At 38.0% G+C, this 17,291-nt stretch overlaps 1 protein-coding gene across 18 annotated transcripts in view; it reads right to left on the reverse strand.

Annotated features, from left to right (window-relative positions):
- LOC105473644 (leucine rich repeat containing 9) overlaps positions 1–16,567 on the reverse strand; it is a 171,071-nt gene extending 154,504 nt beyond the window's left edge. For 3 of the 18 annotated variants that reach the window (XR_982371.2, XR_011625828.1, XM_011727539.3), the window contains exons 1-7: positions 13,515–14,858; positions 9,139–9,233; positions 8,751–8,831; positions 8,259–8,477; positions 5,685–5,825; positions 5,063–5,126; positions 4,700–4,770 (exon numbers count right to left, since the gene is read on the reverse strand). Coding sequence is in view for 16 of the 18 variants with exons in the window: in XM_011727539.3 (XP_011725841.1) it covers positions 4,700–4,770; positions 5,063–5,126; positions 5,685–5,825; positions 8,259–8,477; positions 8,751–8,798 (543 nt within the window). In the remaining 2 variants the exon portion in view is untranslated. Of the gene's footprint in view, positions 1–4,699; positions 4,771–5,062; positions 5,127–5,684; positions 5,826–8,258; positions 8,478–8,750; positions 8,832–9,138; positions 9,234–13,514; positions 14,860–16,437 lie in introns of those variants that run through there. The other 15 variants (XM_071100079.1, XM_071100084.1, XM_071100081.1 and 12 more) reach the window with 13 other exon arrangements.
- Between the last annotated feature and the right edge of the window lie 724 nt (positions 16,568–17,291).

Here is a 17,291-nt window from a genome sequence, read left to right on the forward strand (position 1 = left end):
AAAGGAAAATTTATGGACAGAGCTGTGCAGAGAATTATTTGGTCAAATTCTGCAGGGGCAAGAAGGTAAACCATTTGGCAGCCTTTGATTACTGGGTTGCTATGTTTCATTGACTATGGTAGATGGTGGGTATAAATGAGCTGGTAGATGGTGGGTATAAACTCTGAATTCCTACACAGAAATCCCCCAACTACATGCCAAATTCAGATGACAGTGGAGTCCATGAAGGCACAAAATCTCACTGAAAATTAGTGCTCTGGTGCCTGGTATGGTTGGAAGGTGGGCACAGAATTTATTCAGTCACCACCAGGATAGGATAGTTATCTTCTTAGGGTAGGAGGAAAGGTTAGAGATAAAAATCTAAGATAATAGTGTTCCAGGAACATTTCTAATATGAAGATAGTAAAAGCTCCTGTGAATCAGGTTCAATGTTTTCGTGACAGTCATAATGCCATAAAAAGCCTTTTTAAATATTATGACACACAATGAATTTTTATAATAATCCTGTTATCACCATTTTTAAAATAAAGATACTGAAATACAGCAGGTCAGTGTAATTAAAGTAATGGTAATAAAATAATAAGAACAATGGATCTGTTGAGTCCTTACTATGTGCTGGTCACTATTCGGGTACTTTACATTGTTATTTCACCTAAACTTCATGTTCCACTGTATTATGCTGCCTCTAGTGTGAGGCAGAGCTAGACCTGAGAGGTCTTTCTGCCTATGCAGCCACGGCTTATAACCACCACAAGGGTACCATGGCTAGCCAGGTAAGATAAACTTCCCTATAGTTTCTTGACAGGGCAATGCCTTATTTTCCTAGAATCCTGCACTTATCTTCTTCAGCCTTATGTCATAATTGCTTCCCTTGCTGTGTTCCAGTCACAGAGGATTTCTAGTTCGTAGAATCTGCCATACCCCTTTCAACCACCTTGAGCCTTCACACATGCTTTAACTTTTAAGCCTGGAAGGGTCTTTGCCTGGGCAACTCCTACTCACGTCTGATATCATTAGCTGCAACATTAGCTCCTCAAGGATGTCTTGTCCTGATATCCCAAACAAGGCTAGGTCTCCCTTTTATATGTTCCCACAGCACTCTGAATTTAACGTTCATAGCTCTCTCTCTGATCTCTTCTGGAATTTTAGCCTATTTTAAGTATAAAAGCTTTATCCACATTTCACATTATTTTCTTGGAATAGATTCCTAAAAGAGGAATTGATAGATTAAAGGATAGAAGCCTGTTTAAAGGACTTGGTACACATTATCTAAATGCTTTCTAGAAAAGTTCTATCATTTTAAATGATTACCAATGTCATATAAATGCCCATCTTATCCTAATCTTTCTAACACAGAGTATCATGTTTATCAAATGTTGACTATATAAAATATTATCAATTACAATTATATCTTCTTTTTTTTTTTTTGAAACCTAGTCTCGCTCTGTTACCCAGGCTGTAGTGCAATGGTGCAATCTCAGCTCACTGCAACCTCCGCCTCCCAGGTTCAAGAGATTCTCCTGCTTCAGCCTCCTGAGTAACTGGGATTATAGGCGCCCACCACCACGCCTGGCTATTTTTTTTTTTTTTTTTTTGGATTTTTAGTAGAAACAAGGTTTCACCATGTTGGCCAGACTGGTCTCGAACTCCTGACCTCAAGTGATCCGCCTGCCTTGGCCTCCCAAAGTGATAGGATTACAGGCATGAGCCACTATGTCCAGCCTTATATCACGTTTTATTTTTCATTTTATTCATTCTTAGTAGGATTGAAAATTATTTTATGAATCTACTAGTCATGTGGAGTTCAATTCTATGAATTATCTGCTCACTTATCCTTTATTCTACTGGGTATCTTAGATTATTTGTTTCTAATTGATTTAAAAGAGCTCTTTTTAAAAGTAAGAATTATTTCAAAGGTTTTTTTGTCTGTTTGTTTTAATTTTATGATGTGTTTACCAGGCTGAAAATTAGAATTTCCATATAGTAAGTATGATTTAAAGATTTAGTGTAGTATCTTAAACTGGCAGAACTAGAAGGGGAAAGATACATGTGTGCATGTGCATGCATGCATGCACACACACACACACACACAATCCTGTTATCTATCTTACTGCCTGTCCCTGTCACAACTGTTACCACCCTCTGAGTGTCTCTGGTTTCTATCATGGCTTATTTTCCACGTTTAATCTGATCACCTATCTGATGGCCTCAATGTTGGTAGAGACAATTTGCCATGGCCCTAAGCATTGCTTCACACTCTTGCTTGTTATGCCAAGATTGTAAGGTATTGACTATTCTTTACCCATTTCTCAGTGTCGTGTGTGCAGATCTTCACCTGGAGGGCCCCACTGGTACTCTAAACTCAACATATCCAGAACCAGACACATTCCCTTCCCCTCACCCCCACAAAACTAGCCATTATTTTTCTGATTTGTATATTTTTTGAGCTTGCTAAGAACTGTAATCACAGATTCATTTCGGACTCTCTAGCTCTTCACATTCTACTAGCTGTGAAATTCTGCAAATTCAACAACCATAATGTCTCTTGCATCTATTTCTTCCTCGTCTTTCCTCCTCCTTCTCTTCTTCTTCTTTTCTTCTTTTTTCTCTTAACACTCCAATTCGTAGTCTCACAATCTCTCATTTAGATTATTCCTGAAATCTCCTGACTGGGTTTTCTTCTTCTAGCTGTTCCAAGTCAATAAACACTAACTCCAGATCACTATCCCTAAAGAACATTTCTGATCATATCACTTTCTTGCTCAAAAATTTTACAGCTCTCTGTTGTCTATAAAATACCGTCTATATTCGAGACCCAATTGACCTTTCTAGTTAACTTCCAATATTGCTATATATACTCTATATTCCAGTCAAATGACAATGCTGGTGTTATTCAAATATACCCCTTGATTTCTCACTTCTCTGTGTTTGTACATATTGTTTTCCCCTTCTTAGAATGCCCACGCCCTACTACCCAGAAGATCCTCCCACCAATGCTTGTTCAAATTCTGTTGACACTTCAAAGTTCTTATCAAATATTTCCTCTTGAATTTCACTAATAGAATTTTGTTTACATATCTTTTTAAGGGACTTAATCTGCCTCATTCTATAGCTTTTTGGTATTTTTATATTTTTGCCTGAGTAGAATAATGCCTACTTTAATACTTATGAACTCAAAGTTATTTCTATAGTAAATTTACCTTTCTTCAATATTTTCTAGAGGATGTGTTCGAATATGCACCTTCAGTCTTACACTGTCAAAATTATAAATGTCACCTTTTAACCAACATTATATGTGATAAATATTAAGTCCCTTTATTTGGTTGTTTCTCTTTCATTCATGTTCTTGACAAATGTTTATTGAGATTTACTACATGTCCAACACTATGTTAAGGGTTGTGGATATAGCAATGAAGAGAACAGGCAAAGTTCCTGTACTCAGAGAGCTGGTATTCTAGTAAGGGATGTGCCAAGAGGAAAAATAAAACAGTGGCACAGTGATAGCGAGTGCTGCAGGTTGGGGAGGGTTGTGAGGGTTTTCCTATTACATCTAAATTGGGAAGGAAAGGTGTCACTTAGAACATAATATTTTGACAAAGACCTGAAATAAACGAGGAAAGGAACCATGCAGGTATATGAGGAAAGAAAATTCCAGCGAGTGCAAAGGCCCTAAGATTACTGTGTGCTAGGTATATTCAGACTAGTGTGGCTGAAACTGGACAAACGAAGGAGAGAGTGGTAGATGCTGTAGTCAAAGCGACAGGTTGGGGGTGGTGGGGTGGCTAGATTAGGTAGTCTTATGGCCCATTATAAGAAATGTCTTCTACTCTGAAAGAGATGAGAAGCCAAGGGAAGGTTTTAAGCAGAAGGGTGATTTTTATCTGACAGATTTTTAAAGGTTCCATAAGGCTTCTGTGTGGAGAACAGATCTATAGTAGGGAAAGAACAAACAGGAAAATTGTTAGGAAGCTTTTTTCCATTAATGCAGGTTAGAGATCACAGTGTCTTGAATCAGCCTGGTAGTGATGCAGGTGGTAAGAAGTGATCAGACTCTGGACATATTCTGAAGGTGCACCCAATTGTACTTGCTGATGGATAGGATGAGGGTATGAAGGAATAATAAGAGTCAAAAATGACTATAAGGATTTTGGCTTAAGTTACTGGAAGAATGGAAACTCCATTTAGAGAGGTGAGGAAGACTGCAGGAGAAGGTCTGGTAGAAGAAAAATTAGTTTGCATTAAGATATGTGTACAGTTCTGGAGAGCTGTCAAGGAAAGTAAAGGTACTAGTTTAGAGTAATCAGTACACAAAGGGTATTTAAAGTCTTAAGGCATGATGAGACTATTTAGAGAATAAATGCAGACAGAAATGAGAAAAGATGTCAGTACTGATCAAGGGAAGTCCATATCTTACATGCTCGGAGAGGATAAAAGAACAGAAACTGAAGAGATTTAGCCAAAAGACTGGAAGAAAACTAAGAGAAAATGGTATCCTAAGAGCCAGGTAAATAGTTATTTGTTTGGTTTCAATAGTGTCAGATCATTAAGGCCAATGTGGTCAGATGACTTTCAAATTTCCTGGAGCATCAGCCCAAAATAATGAACTTATTCCTTAATGGGGGACTTTTTAGTACAGTTTCTGCAACACAATGGTTCATGATTCAGGATGATAAATAAAAATTATTCCACTTAAACATACCTTGAAAGAACATACTTGGTTACCAGAAAGGTTTAATCTTTCCAGTTGTTCATTGGAGTCAAGACATCGACCTTTAAAAAATAAGATGAAAAGAATTAAATTTATTATTTTACCTTCTGTTTATATTCTGTCATACTTCTGAGTTGTACGTAGCCATCATTTCTTGCATATAAACAGACTGATGGTACCATTGTATAATTAGTAATCACTGATTAATGAGTAATATTTTCACAGGTTTCAATATGCTTTGCAAATATATCACAGAAAAAAGCCTAAAAGAAAAAAAAATCTAAGCATATCCTTTTTATATTGATGAAAAATGACTATAGCATTATCTCAGATTCCAAATGAAATAGTACATACCAATGCTATTTATTAGATTTCCAGCAAGGTTGAGATCTTTTAAATTCTTCAAAGTTTGCAAACCCTAAAAATTTAGACAACATACAATTTAGAACAAATAATTAAAATTAACATTTACAAATCATCTCTGATTAATCTGGTTAGTTCTCCAGGTGCTCTGAGCACAGGGTACTTTGTGCATCACGAGCACAGAAGGAAATGAGTGCCTCCAAGAAGCCACCTTTGTTCTCTATACTGGAACTTAGAATTATTGGAGGAGAGAACAGGAAGCGGAGTAGAGAGGAAAAAAAGGAGGAGTAGGAGGAAAAGAATACATCACACAGAGTATATTTATAATCTTAGGCAAGTTATGTAACTTCTCTAAATCTCTTTTTTTTTTAACCTTCAAAGAAAGAATAACAATGCCTTACCTTTTAGGCTTGTAAAGAGTAAAGAAGGTAATGTATACAATATCCTCTGTACCTTATAAAATGCTATATACATGTTAGTTCTTTTTGACAACAATAATTGTACCAGTCATGAATAGTTTGGCCTTTAACCACAATATGATCTTGAACATTGCGGTTTAAACTCTACAGTAGTAATTGGTTTTACATATAGATAATTGAAATTATTATCTTACCTCAATATTTTTAATTGTATTGTGGTTCAGCCAAAGAACCTTCAATTTGATTAATTTCTCTAAATTTTCTATTTTGGAAATTTTATTAAAATATAAATATAGTTTTTCCAAATTTCTACATTCCTGAAGACCTTCAATTTTCTGTAAATGAAAAGGAGACTGAATAGTGTTAGTTTATGTTTTGCTATTAATCCTTCCAATAAAGTAGGTTTCTAAGTATATTTTCTTTTAAATATCATATTTTATTGCAAAATCAATATCCAGCAAAATGAACTGTTTTAAAAGAAAAAAATATATTCCATGTTTTCCACTTAAATACAACTATTTTCAATTTTGCATGTTCTCTTTAAATTTTAATCAACTCTATATCTATTGATATATGGTTATAATTATAATAATATTTATCATATATAATCATATATTCTATATTTCTGTATGGTTATGATTATAATCATATAGAAATGATTATGATTATATGGTTATGATTATAACCATGTAAGCACATCATAATCCTAATGCACATACAATTTTGTGGGACTCTTTTTAAATTAAGACTAAAATGTTTTCATAATCCTTCAAATTATATTTAATAATTATGGAATATTTCATTAAGTTTATAATTGTCTGAAAAATTACCTGATGTATATCATATTTATGTTTCAAATTTTTAGTTACAAATAATGCTGCAACAAGTAGCTTCATGCATATGGTTGTTTTCTGCTATTGAGTTACTTTTCTAGGATAAAATCTTAGACTAGGGACTTCTAAGTCAAAACATATGCCCCGTACATTTCCATGATGGCTCTTGATGTTTTGCAATATTTCTTTTCAAGATAGATGTTAGAATTTCAACACAACCAATAGTGTCTAAGTGGACCAATTTTATTACTAAGTAATACTGGCTATGATTTGATTTGATTACTAAAAAGTAGAATATGTTTATGTTTTAATTCCTTATTTCTGCTTTTCCTTTGCACAAATCAATTTATTTATTTATTGAACTTTTATTTTAAGTTCAGGGGTGCACGTGCAGGTTTGTTATTTAGGTAAATTTCTGTCATGTGGGTTTGTTGTACAGATTACTTTGTCACCCAGGTATTAAGCATAGTACCCGTTAGTTATTTTTCCTGACCCTTCTCCCACCCTCCACCTTCAGTAGGCCCCAGAGTCTGTTGTTCCCCTCTATGTGTCCATACGTTATCATCATTTAGCTCCCACTTCTAAGTGAGAACAGGTGGTATTTGGTTTTCTGTTCCTGTGTTAGTTTGCTAAGGACAATGGCCTCCAGCTCCATCCATGTTCCTGCAAAAGACATTATCTTATTCTTTTTTATGGCTGCATGGTATTCCATGGTGTATACATAGCACAGTTTCTTTATCCAGTCTACTACTGATGGGCATTTAGGTTGATTCCATGTCTTTGCCAGTGAATACTGCTGTAATGAACATACACGTGCATTTGTGTTTATGACAGAATTGTTTATATTACTTTGGTTATATACCCAGTAATGGAATTGCTGGGTTGAATGGTATTTCTGTTTTTAGGTCTTTGAAGAATCACACTGTTTTCCACAATGGTTGAACTAATTTACACTTCTACTAATAGTGTATAAGCATTCCTTTTTCTCCACAACCTTGCCAGCATCTGTTATTTTTTTGACTTTTTAGTAATAGCCATTCTTAGTGTGAGATAGTATCTCATCGTGATTTTGATTTGCATTTCTCTAATGATCAGTTATTTTAAACTTTTTTTCTTATGCTTGTTAGCCACATGTATGTCTTCTTTTGCAAAGTGTCTGTTCATGTCCTTTACCCACTTTTTAATGGGGTTGTTTGTTTTTTCTTGTAAATTTGTTTAGGTTCCTTGTAGAGGCTGGGTATTAGACCTTTGTCAGAGGCACAGTTTGCAAAAATTTTCTCCCGTTCTGTAGATTGTCTGTTTACTCTGTTGATAGTTTCTTTTGCTCTGCAGAAGCTCTTTAGTTTAATTAGATCCCATTTGTCCATTTTTGCTTTTGTTGCAATTGCTTTTGGTGTCAACGTCATGAAATCTTTGCCTGTTCTTATGTCCAGAATGATATTGCCTAGGTGGTGTTCCAGCATTTTTATATTGGGTTTTACATTTAAGTCCTTAATGCATCTTGAGTTTAATTTTGTATATGGTATAAGGAAGAGGTACAGTTTCAATCTTCTGTATATGGCTATCCAGTTATCCCAGCACCATATATTGAATAGATAATCCTTTCCTCATTGCTTGTTTTTGTCATCTTTGTCAAAGATCAGATAGTTTGTGGTCTTATTTCTGGGTTCTTTATTCTGTTCCATTGGTCTATGTGTCTGTTTTGTACCAGTAACTTGCTGTTTTGATTTGATTTGCTTTGATTACTAAAAAGGAGAATACGTTTATGTTTTAATTCCTCGTTTTTATTTTTTCCTTTGTACAAATCAATTTCTATCCTTTGCTCATTTATCTGTCTTAACCCATGCCTTATGCATATATTTCAATGAATTATTTTTCTAAAGCCAAAGAATTCGGAATAAAATATTCTGTGTAAGGTTTTATGTTTACACTTACCTCTATGCAGCACTCAGCAATCCAAAGTTCTTTAAGTTGTAAACAAGGCTCTAACCCTGAAATTTCTTTTATATCTTGAGCAACAATGGTAAGACTAGTTAAATTAGGAAATAATGATAATCCGACTATACGAGGATACCCTAAGAAAAACATCTCCAACTTTGATGTATCTGATCCTTCTTGTCCAACCATCTCATAAGATAAGCCATTGCACAAACACTGTTTTAAAGGAAAGAAATTTGGTCATTACCTATTTTATATAATCAAAAGATTACTTTTACCATTAGAAATTATAAATTGTCAATTGCACTGATGCCATTTTTGTAATCTCACGAGAGAAAGTTATATCACATATATGATTATTCTCTGCTTCCAAAAGTCACTAGGTAGAGGAAATCACTAAGTAACCCTTCCAGCTCTAGAAAGGAGCATAAAAACTTTCCATTTTCTATTGCTGCAAATGTTATAAAAAGAAATTTGACTTCGACTCACCAGTTCTTTAATTATTTCTTCTTGGTTTAGGTTTTCACTTTCAATCATCTTCCGTTAAAAATAGTGATCATAACATTATAACTGTTAAGGAAAATGAAAAAATGAAATAAATATTAAAGTCATTGTCATTCAAAGTTGAAATAGACCTTAACGCTACTAAGGTTGAACCACCCAACTGTAGTTTGAAATCTTCACATAGTACATTACCAAGTATCTGTATAAACTCTGAGGGGGTTTTCTGTTAGGATGTTATTTTTTATTTTAATTTTAAATCTCTCTTTCCATAATTCCTTCCCTTTTGTTGTCAAACCCCTTGGTATAAATTTTTTTCCACACGATGAGCCTTCAATACTTGAAGAAAATGGTCATCTCTCATCTACACTCTTACCTTACTAACAGTTGAAGTTGTTAGTTCTCTCACTATATACTCATGTTTCTCTCATTTGAACAGGCTCTGGTTGTCCTTTGTATTACACTGCGTGTCTAAAAGTGAACACAGTTCTCTAAATATACTTAGACTGCAAAGAGAAGAATCCTTAGGGCTTAGCAACATATTTGGCATAGTAATAAATGTTTATTTAAATAAATACTACAACTTCTCCTTCATTCTAGAGAATATGAACCAATTAATACTCAAGTAGCTTCAATAAAACTTAATCCAACTTTCATAATTTGTAATATTTTCTGAATATTATTCCAGATATATACTATCTAAAAAATATAAGAATCCTGCTTTTAATATAATGACCTGACAAGGAGAGATGTAGAAAATGGTATACAGTATAACCCCTTTCTTTACAATAGCAACTCCCCCATAGGCATGTGTGTATATATGTAAATGCATGTATGTGTATAATTATTGTCAGGAGAAAATATGGAAAGATATATACTAAGTTGTTAATATGAGTTTCCTTAGATGCAGGTGAAAGTTGTTGTGACTAGAATATAAATGTAAAGCTGGATGGGGATAGATCCAGGCAAAAATGGAAAAGAAGAAATTATACTTTTTAAAAAGCATGTTTAGAATTGCCTAGTTTGAGTGTATAGACATTTATTATTTCTACCATGGGTACACATTTGGACTGTTTCCAGTTGGGGGTTAAATAGTGCTTCTCTGAACATTTTGTCATACAGGTCATAGCTACAAATTTCTTTGGGATTTCTACCTAAAAGTGGAATGAGAAACAAACAACTATTGTTATTTGCAACATGAGTGAGTTTCACATAAACAAATGCTGAACAAGAGACACGCAATGAGTAATACTGTATGACTCAATTCATGTAAGATAAACAAACTATAGTATTAGAAGTTAGGATATTGGCTACCTTTCAGGGAAGAGCAACTAAGAGGAGGCAAAAGAGGGGCTTCTAGAGTGCTCATAATGATGTATTTTTTGATCTAGGTGCTGGTTATGTTCAATTTGAAAATAAAGTTAGATACCTAAGATGTGTGTGATTTCTGTATGTATGTTATACTTTAATGAAATTCTACCTAAATTTTGATTTTAAAGGCATTTATATGCTCATTTATATTCATTTATGCAAAATTATGTACATGTGCTGGCATATACATAAATTAAAATGTTAAGAAAAAAAGATGATGATTTGAGTCCGTGTATTGACCTATCTTCCCTCCCCAAATCCCACTAGAATGACTACAGAAATACGAAAACAAGAAAAGAATATAGCAGTGCTACAAAAAGAGCAATGATTGCCAGAAATATTGAGAAAGGTCTTTAAAAATGACAGAGACAACATCAGATTGAGAAAAAAAGCCCATCAACACAAACCAGAGTCTGTTCTCACACTGCTAATAAAGACATGCCCAAGGCTGGGTAATTTATAAAGGAAAGAGCTTTAATTGACCCACAGTTTCACATGGCTGGGGAGGTCTCAGGAAACTTATAATTATGGCAGAAGGGGAAGCAAACCATCCTTCTTCACAAGGCAGCAAGAGGCGGGATGAGAGCTGAGTGAAGGGGGAAGCCCCTTGTAGAACCATGAGATCTTGTGAGAATTCACTGTCACAAGAAAACATGGGGGAAAGTGCCCCCATGATTCAATTATCTCTCCCTAGTCTCACCCTTGAAATGTGGGGATTATTACAATTCAAGATGAAATTTTGGGTGGGGGCACAGCCAAACCATATTACAGACCAAAATTTAAGGTACCAGGGAAAGAAGTTTCACAAAACGATTCTTAAAAATCTTCAAATTGAGAGCAGAAGTGGTTGGGAAAGGGGTAGCTGTGTATTATATATAAGGGACCAAATCAAAGGAGTTTGAGAAACGTACCAGAAAATTGCACACAGTCTGTATTTGTACTCATGCTTTGTAAATTGAGGACATTGCCCTACCATGCTGAATGCTATGGTTTAAATGTGTCCCCTTCAAACTTCAGGTGTTGCCAATATGATAGTATTAAGAGCTGGGCCCTTAAGAGGTAATTTGGTCATGAGGGTTCCTCCCCTTCCAAATGGCATTAGGTGCCCATTAGCTGCCCATTTAAAGGGCTTGATGGAGAAAGTTCATCCCTTTTTTGCCCTTCTGACTTGGCCCTGTGAGTACATACTGTTCCTTCCCTCCAGAAGAGGTAGACTTCAAGACATCATCTTGGAAGCAGACACCAGATGCTAATGCCTTGATACTGGACTTTCTAGCCTCTAGAATTGTGAGAAATAAATTTGTGTTGTTTTTAAATTGCTCAGTTTCAGGTATTTTATTATAGCAGCACAAAATAGACTAAGACACTGAGTCAAGAAGGAGGGACGGGACCCCAGCTAGCACCACAAAGAAAAACACAGTCAGTAAATTATCCTAATACATTGGACTCTGTTCATTCATTCACTCATTGTTAATATTCATATTGAAGGCATAAGACAGAACCCCAGACAGAGAATGACAGGGGTGGGAGGAAAGAGAAGATCAAGACCTTATCAGATGATAATGTGGAATCTGGGCAAAGAAATGAAGGATATAAGGGAGTGTGAGTGTGAGCCATGTGGCAATGTAGAGAAAATGCATACAGGCGAAGGAAACAGCAAATGAAAAAAAAAAAAAAAAAAGTTGGGGCGAGGGGCAGTGAGAGAGTATACGTGGCATATTTGCAGAATAGCAAGGAAAATTATGTGTCTGGAGTACATTGAGAGAAATAAATAATGGTAGGATGTGAGGTCAAAGAGTTATTTCAGGGTCAAATCATGTGCTATCTTGTAGACCTTTATGAGGATTTTGGATTTTATTATGGTAAGATGAAAAGCTATATGGGGATTTTGAGTGGAAGAGTAACATGAACTGTCATAAGTATTAAAAAGATCACTCTGGCTGCTATGTTTAAAATAGATTGTAGGGTTTGGAGCAAAAGCAGGGAGACTAGTTAATGGGCAGTTGTAATAATATAAGTGGGAGAGGATGGTGATTGGAATAGGGTGGTGGTAGTGGCGGTGGTGACAGTGGTCAGATGATGGGTCTATATTGAAGGAAATGCTGTGCATTCCTTCCCTGCTTTCTATTGGCAATTGTGTCTTTATTCCATTCTTAGACAACCTCAGGATATTACAGCATAGGCTGCGAGAGAAGCCAGTCAAGAAAGCAACCTGAAAGAATTTGGAAGCTCCATCAAAGGCCCACACATAGATGCAGGCCACAGTCTTACCTCTCCAGATTTATCTGAATGGTGCACCAAGTTAAAAAAGTGTTTTGCAGCACCTCTACTCATGGGAAGAGAAACCCTTTTATACTGGATTAAAGTCTGTGATTACCAAAGGATAGCCTAGCTGCCCACCACGACACAAAGGACAAAGGCTTCCCTTCAACGCTCCAAATTCACCAAATGGTGTTCTAAGTTATCTTGCCTTTGTCCAAGATATCTATTGTAGAAGGAATTAAATCATTCTCTTTGTTATATTCAAAATGATCACATACACTAGGACCTAATTTTGGACTTTCTAATCTGTGTTTTTCCTTAGCTCTATCTATTCCTGCACCAGTATCTGTTTTTGTTTGTTTGTTTGTTTGTTTTTTAAGATGGAGTCTTGCTCTGTCGCCCAGACTGGAGTGCAGTGGCGCGATCACGGTTCACCCTTAGCTTCACCTCCAGGTTCACGCCATTCTCCTGCCTCAGCCTCCAGAGTAGCTGGGACCACAGGTGCCCGCCACCACGCCCAGCTAATTTTTTTTTTGTATTTTTAGTAGAGTCGGGGTTTCACAGTATTAGCCAGGATGGTCTCCATCTCCTGACCTCGTGATCCGCCCACCTCGGCTTCCTAAAGTGCTGGGAGGCGTGAGCCACCACACCCTGCCATATCTTTTAATTACTGTGATTTATATTGAAAATTCCCACCTCATGTTCTTTTTTGGCAGTTTCCTGGATATTCTTCCATGTTTTTTTCCAAATAAAATATATGATTATTTTGTATTTAGTTTTTAAAAATTCTGTTGGGATTTTGATTGAGGTTGCATTGTAAAGATTAATTAGGGAGAACTTCCATATTACAGTTTTGAGTAATCCTCAAGAACAAGGTATAGCTCTCCATTTATTTAAGGAGACTACTTTTCCTTGGAAGAAACATATGCCCATTTGGGATACAAATCTTACCTCTCACTTCAACTTATTTTCTCTTCATCAATGCCCTTATTTAGCAGAAAATCTTATTCTAATTCAACAGCTAATTAGAAAAATACAATTTAATTATAAAACCCCAAATTCTATAAGTTGCATAACTATTTCTGAATTACAAAGATGCTAGACCTTCCTGGTACTTACAAGTCTTGTATGCTTTCTCCAGTCACAAATGGACTCAAGGGTTCCAGATGAAGTTACTGAATTCATCAAGAGGTGAATGTCCTGTTGGCCAGCTTGTAACCACTCTCCTGCTCTTTGAAGCTCTTTCAGGGCCGGCCCATTTAAGAGGCTAAAGGTCTTCTCTGGTTCCCCCACAAAACCAGAAGCCACCAGGAACTTCTATAGCTTTTACACCTCAAACTGCATGTCTTGGATTAATCTTTCCACTTTGGATTGCTGCTGGAAAATTTCACCTAACCAGCATGGAGTTGAAGTCACTACAAATGTATGACCTCTAACTTCAGTTAGATCTTCAGCAACAAGTGTTTTATATTTTCTTCTCCTAGGAGAGTGGGACTAGAGACTCGAGATTCATGACACTACTGACTATTCTAAACTTTCACCACTCTTTTCAAGGTCTTTCTCTCTGTCTCAATAGATGATCTTGACCCCATTTTCATAGAGAACAGTGGTGCCATCAAATGTGTGTTTCTTATTTCCTTCCCCTCAAACATGTATTTTTCTTTTCCTTCTGACTCCTGTCTTAGTAGGTGTTCTTCCTTTTGTCCAAAACAAATCCCTTTTCCTATGTATTGATCCTGTCCTTATCTGTCTCTTTCAGAATACTGCTGTCAAATTTTCCTCTTTCATTTATTCCCAAATTTCCTTCTCAAGGATCTCTTTTATTTCTGTATATAAATATTAGGTCTTTCCTATATTAAAAAGTCTCTCCTATGTTCTTCTATAAATAGCTGTTTTTAGATACCTTTATGGTAAACCTTTTAGATAATCATTAGCAACACGTCACTACCTGCATTCAGTCCTGTATTCACTGCCGTCTAGACTGAGGACACCTCAAGACACTACAGCATGTTTTCACCAAGGTCAACAATAACCTTCTAATTGCCAAAGACAGTGGACATGTTTCAGTTCTCAACTTGACCCTGACATGGCATATGACAATGCTGATGACTCTCTCCTTTAGGTTTTCTTCTTTGGTTCAACTTTTCTCCTTGGCTTCTCTCTACTTGTTATTTCAAAGCTACTTTGTGCTTTTCTTTTCCCCTTTTTTTTTTGAGATGGAGTCTCACTCTGTCGCCTAGGCTGGAGTGCAGTGGCACAATCTTGGCTCAATCCAACCTCTGCCTCCCGAGTTCAAGTGATTCTTCTGCCTCAGCCTCCCAAGTAGCTGGGACTACAGGCGCGTGCCACCACGCCTGGCTAATTTTTGTATTTTTAGTAGAGACGGGGTTTCACCATATTGGCCAGGCTAATCTCGAACTCCTGACCTTGTGATCCACCCGCCTCGGCTTCCCAAAGTGCTGGGATCACAGGTGTGAGCCACTGCACCCAGCCTACTTTGTGCTTTTCAAACCAATTATTTTCTTCATGGTGAAAAATCCTTCTTTTCTGTGCAAAAAAAAAGAAAAAAAATCCAACTGCCCACATGAAAAAGCTCCATCTGAACGTGCCAAAGGCATCTCAAATTCAGTGTGTTACTGTGTTCAAAACTGAACTCATTATATTTTCCAACCAGCCTCCTTCTCCTAATGTATGCCTTCTCTTGAAAAATAACACCACCATTCTTCTATTGGTTGAGCTATTATCCTCAACCAATCTTTGACTCTATCCCGCTAGGTTCATTCACTCATTAAATCCTTCTGCACATACCTCTTAAAAGTCTGACCACATTTTTTTCCTTCTCCTCATTCCAACTGCTTCTGTCTTGGTTCAGGCCCTCATTACCTCACCTTAACTGGATGTCCTCCCTGTAGTCTGTCTTCCCTCAAGTCCATCCTCTGCACTACTGTGACAGCCTCCTGAACGGTAAATCTGCTCATGCTTTACCCCTTTGGAAGCTATTCATGGTTTCCATGCTCTGACTCCTGCCTACCTCACATGCTCATCAACCACAGCCTCCACAGAGGACCCTAGGTTCAGGCCACAACTATCGTTCTCTGGAACTGAATGGGATGTTTCTGTACTTTGGCATGGGCTGTTTCCTCTCCCTAAAATGTCCTTTTCCCTTGGCTGTATGGCATACTCCATACTTCCCTAAAGATTTAAATCAACACTCTTCTCTCTGAAGACTTTCATTCTCTCTGGTAGTATTATAAGCATTCTCTTTCTTGTGATTCTGGTTAAGGCTTGCACATACTCTACGTATAGCACTTGTCACACTGTAAAGCAGTGTTTACGGGCCTGTCTTCCCTACTAGGTTACATGTTCATTGAGGGCAGAAACTATGAACCTATCACAACTTCACTGCCTGGCACATGCTAGGTGTTAAAAAAAAAAATTGTTTAATGGGTTAATTGTCATGCCACAGGCATATGGTATAATTTAAAGACATAATTGTTCTCCATGACCAGAGTACAATGATAGAGTATAAAGGACCATGTTTCTGTCTGCCATGAGCGTTGGTTAGGGTGTTATTCTGAGAAAACTCTTTTTTTTTTCTGCCCAGTAGAAGTCCTGTATGGGTCAAATTATTTCCTCGTTTGGGTATAAAAGGATCAGAATCCAACAGTTATCACTGACGGTCTAAATAAACCCCCTACACTCTCTAGACGAGCAGTGTCAGGTTTGGTCAGGGAGCATTTGGTTCTCCCAGCCCAGAACCTTAACTGGTGCAGTAAAGGCTGCGTAGCTGGCTGTAGGCCACCCTCCCTTTCCTTCTCTTGAACTTTGTTCTGGTACCCTGACTGCCTCAATAAAGCCACCTCACTGTCTTTCACCATTATCATCACCATTGCACCATTACGGAGTTCCCTTGACCTCAACTTTGCTTCACTGGCGTCTTCCTCTTGGTATGGCTTGGAAGGAAAAAGGGGGGATCAAAGACTCCCGGGGCCCTGCTTACAGGTGATGTATGCCCGAAGGCCACCAGGTGACGGATTCTGACCTTATCAAGAGAGAGGATGGATTCCAGGGCAATCCGATTCAAGTCAGAGTCCACTCTGACTTCCCAATCCCTGTCTTGCAGCAGCAGGCAGGAAACCCTCTCCCGCCCCAGGCCTGGTGTGTACAGACTGCCTGTGGCGGTTGCCTCGGTAACCGGCTCTCCACCTCCGGCGACCTCCGGGTGGGGAGGGGGATAAAAGGGGCGGGGAAAGCGGAGGCTGACCCGGGTCTGCATCACGTGGTGGCAGCCTCCAACCAATCAGCGGAAGCAGGGGTCCAACCGGAAGACCCCCTGCTCGGGCTCCAGGGGAAACAGCTGGAGCCTCTCCCTCGCAGGCTTCTCTGTAACCGCGCTTATGTTTTCACGCGTTTTCGCCAGTTCGCGGAACGTGACTGAAAGCAACGCGTTATGGGCAAGGTGGCGCAGACCTATTCCTTGGGTCCTCCAGTCTCGCTCTCTCTCACTGAATATCTTTGACTCTCGGGTCCTGGAAACCCGGAGCCTCTCTGACCTTGAGCCCCGAGGGCGTGGCGCTGTGATGTCACAAGGTGGCGTGACAGCCGAGACGAGCCCCGACCCCCAGCGCGGCATCCTTCCCGCGGCCAAAGGTGGCTGACCGCAGCCGGAAGCCGCTGTGCGCCCGGCGAGCCGCGTGGAAGGACGGCGCCGGCAAACGAACGCCCAGTGCGGTCCGGAGAAGAGAGGGACCTTCCAAGGGTCTTCTCGTCTTTCTCGGACAGGCTTTTGAGTGCCTTTTAAGCATTCCAAAATGTTCAGGAGACAACAGTTATTTACAAAATAAAGTAGAATTAAAAGGGGGGAAAGGGGAGACTTTTCAGAGTGGGCAGAGAGGC

Source organism: Macaca nemestrina, chromosome 7 (genome assembly GCF_043159975.1).
Source record: "Macaca nemestrina isolate mMacNem1 chromosome 7, mMacNem.hap1, whole genome shotgun sequence".
In the NCBI taxonomy this organism is placed as follows: domain Eukaryota; kingdom Metazoa; phylum Chordata; class Mammalia; order Primates; family Cercopithecidae; genus Macaca; species Macaca nemestrina.